The sequence below is a fragment of the Rhododendron vialii genome, chromosome 12a, assembly GCF_030253575.1.
Source record: "Rhododendron vialii isolate Sample 1 chromosome 12a, ASM3025357v1".
Taxonomy (NCBI): Eukaryota; Viridiplantae; Streptophyta; class Magnoliopsida; order Ericales; family Ericaceae; genus Rhododendron; species Rhododendron vialii.
Window position 1 is genome coordinate 18,403,829 of NC_080568.1, and position 3,386 is coordinate 18,407,214.

The window sequence follows — 3,386 nt, forward strand, 5'->3', positions numbered from 1 at the left end:
ATTAAAAGAAGACCTAGCATCCACTTACATGTTCATAAGTTTTGGACAATTCATTTTGTTATGCGACTGTCCTGTTAACCCACAACCATTATATTTCCTCCTCTTCTTGACGGTCTTCTCTTTTCCTCCTTTCAAACGCTTACCACAACCTTTTGTCCTAACTTGAAGTGGTTCTTTCAAACTATGTTGGCTTTCGAGAGAAGAAGGCACTTGGATACGACTCGTTGAAGGCAATTGGATACGACTCGTTGAACCATATTTGCGAGAACTCCTCATCAATGCAATCTTCTTTTGACAAGATTCCAAAGCTTCTCGCACAACTTCACTTTCTTCTTCATCTAATACAGTCTCATCGATAACTGTAAAAGCAAGTTGGAAGAGCCCTTGTCGCATCACAAGAAGTGAACTGTTGCATATTTCTCTCATACCACTACCTCAGTCATCCATCAACCTACCCATTTTTGCTGTCTTTGTCCACCTCTGCAAGATGTATTCAGTAGGGAGTTCCCTAATTTGCATTCTAAACAGGTACGCCAACAGGTGCCGACAAGGAATTTGATCGAATTCAAATATCTTACAGCTACAACTGACACGGTTCGATGACTTGTCCACCGAAATCTCACGAATTCTCACACCTTCTATTTCTTCTCTCTAAACATTCCACAAACAGCGATGTTCATTCTCGCGTATGAACATAACCACATATGCATTAATTTGAAAGATTTCCTTTTGAAACCTCTCAAATATGCTCAATATATATATTTTACTCATTTTCTTTTCCATTGTCCATGAGATTCTCAATAGAGGCTTCTCATTTACATCTTTATGGCCCAAATCCAATTCATTATGTCGGATTTTGGCAAGTGCCCTATTGAATCGCGTCACGAAATCTATCATTAAATTTTCTTTGAACACATACCTCTTGAAAAACGAATGAGAAATTTCAGCCCGTTGACTACTAGTCATATGGGCAGAAAAACATGTGGTTCGTATATGCAGAAACCCATCTATCACGAATTTCATACATGTCTTGCAACCATTTATTACTAGACAACTTAGAGTTTCTTACAATAGTTGCCCATCTTGCATCGAACTCTCCAGGTATTTCAGAATTCCATATACAATTTTTCAACTCATCATAATGTTCCTTATATGACAGTGCATCCAATTTTTCAGAAAATTTGCTCACAATGTGCCAAATACAATATCGATGAAATGTATTTGGAAGAGCAGAAGTAATTGCTCTTGTCATCGCCGGATCTTGATCAGTTATGATCATTTTGGATGGTCCACCTGGCATCGCTTTTAACCATTCATGGAAGAGCCACACAAACGAATCAATTTTTTCATCACTCAAGAATGCATACCCAAGAAATGTTGTCTGCCTGTGGTGGTTGACCCCCAATATAGGTGCAAATATCAAGGAATATTTGTTTGTATAGTATGTAGTATCAAAAACTACCACGTCCCCAAAATATTGATATGACTTTCTAGAGGTCGCATCCGCCCAAAAATAATGAGTTATTCTATCATTGTCATCTCTCTCGAATGTGAACCTAAAGCTCGGATTCTTCTGTTGTTCCATCTCGAAATGCTCATACAACATGTTCGCGTCATGACCATGTACTACATTCTTTCTATCTCTTTTATCATTGTAAAGATCTTGTGCTAAAAATCCAACATTTTCAATACCCCTCGCTTGCAACTTAAAAATACTCATTTGTTGGCAAGTTGGCACATTAGCAGCAGATAATTATTGCTTTAAAGCTTTTTGTGCAACTGATACTCGGCGATGAGATTTTAACAAATACACATTTCTTGGCATTGTAAGTTCATGGTTATGACCCTCGACAAATTTTGATGCAACAAACACTTCACCTTTTCTCACGACAGCAAATTTTACACCACATTTCTCTCTAGTTAAACCCCAACACCGTTTAGTGGCCTTACAATTTCTCCTCTCCTATCTTTAAAACAAATGTACTCCTTCCTCATTACTTTACCATTCTCACCCAACCTACTAGAATTGATTCGGATACTAAATAAAGCTTGTCTAGCATACTCATTGTAAAATTTTCAAACCTCGTCTAATTTGAGAATTTGTTGGTCAATTTTCGGTATCATTTCATTTTTAACTTAAGGAGTGTAAATTTCTTGACAAGAATTCACAGATGATTGACACGGTTGGGATGGTGACCGGTGATACTGCTATGTCATCCAAAGATTGCACTCTAACAATCAAAATAGAAAACAATTACTAACATGCAACAAACATTTACAACAAATATCAATCTATGTGTCTCTCTTTATGCTATAATATGCAACAAATTTTTGAGAAAGGAAGAGAGATACCTCGGTGGTGGTGCTCAAAACAAAGGGGTTGGATCAACATTGGTTCAATCTTGTTCTTCCATTTTATCAAATTGTAAGCTACTTATGGGTAACCTACCAATGGCAGACATTATCTCAAAGATTACAAAAAAAAAAAAATTTAATTTAATTGCCCTAGCACAAATACTAGAATTTTTCCCTTTCTTTGAGATCAACTAGTACAAATAGTAACCAGTTTAATTGCCCTAGCACAAATTATCATCTTTGATTTATAAAAAACAGTTCCAACTTCCAACATCATTGAGGACATCTCCAGAAACTTTTTTTTTCCCATATTGCAAAAACAGAATCATTCGTTCGTATATCCGGGAAAATGCAAAAAATTCACAGAGAATAAGAACGAGAGAGAGACCTTAAGGCTAATCTCGGCTTTGGATTTTTGCCTCTGTGTACAAATCACAAAAATTAGCCCTAAAATCACTGTTAGGATTTCGATAATCATAGAAAATGAGAGAGAGAGAGAGAGAGAGAGAGAGAGAGAAAGAGAGGGAGACACCTTAGCTTCGGTCGTCGTCGTTCGTCTTCTTTGCTTGGGTCGCTCGTATATCGTCGCCTCTGTGTACAAATCACATAAATTAGCCCCTAAAACAAGAGAGAGAGAGAGAGAGAGAGAGAGAGAGAGAGAGAGAGAGAAAGAAAGAGGAAGAGAACGAGAGAGAAAGAGGAAGAGAACGAGAGAGAGAGAGGGAGACATCTTGGGTCGTCGTTCGTATACAGTCGTCGTTCGTCATCTTCGCGTGGGTCGTTTGTACACAGTCGCCTCCTTTTTCTCTCTCACTCTCTGGCGGGAACGAAATGGGGTTGGAGGGGTGGAAATCCCTTTTTATTAGCTTGTTATTTCCACAGCCGTTGGATTAGATGGAGGAGATCCAACGGTTAAGACACAAATCCAGACCATAATAAAATTCAGGCGACTGGACCTGAAAAGAACTATATATATATATATATACCACGGATCTAGTATGGGATCCCTTACGGCCAAATCGTGCGGACCT

At 38.1% G+C, this 3,386-nt stretch overlaps 1 protein-coding gene across 1 annotated transcript; it reads right to left on the reverse strand.

Moving 5' to 3' along the window:
• Window positions 1-435: 435 nt before the first annotated feature.
• On the reverse strand, window positions 436-1,720 carry LOC131309518 (protein FAR1-RELATED SEQUENCE 7-like). Its single transcript, XM_058336135.1, has 2 exons — window positions 1,004-1,720; window positions 436-651 (listed from the first exon to the last, which is right to left on the reverse strand). Exons 1-2 carry the CDS (start codon window positions 1,718-1,720, stop codon window positions 436-438), a joined length of 933 nt encoding a protein of 310 aa, XP_058192118.1.
• Between the last annotated feature and the right edge of the window lie 1,666 nt (window positions 1,721-3,386).

What these genes read in the sequence shown, in the direction of transcription:
- LOC131309518 (XM_058336135.1), bottom strand. Translation starts at nt 1,720, where the DNA reads ATGAGTATTTTTAAGTTGCAAGCGAGGGGTATTGAAAATGTTGGATTT. An exon ending in ATGAAATTCGTGATAGATGG is followed by an intron (nt 652 to 1,003) that starts GTTTCTGCATAT and finishes TGGAATGTTTAG; the next exon opens with AGAGAAGAAATAGAAGGTGT.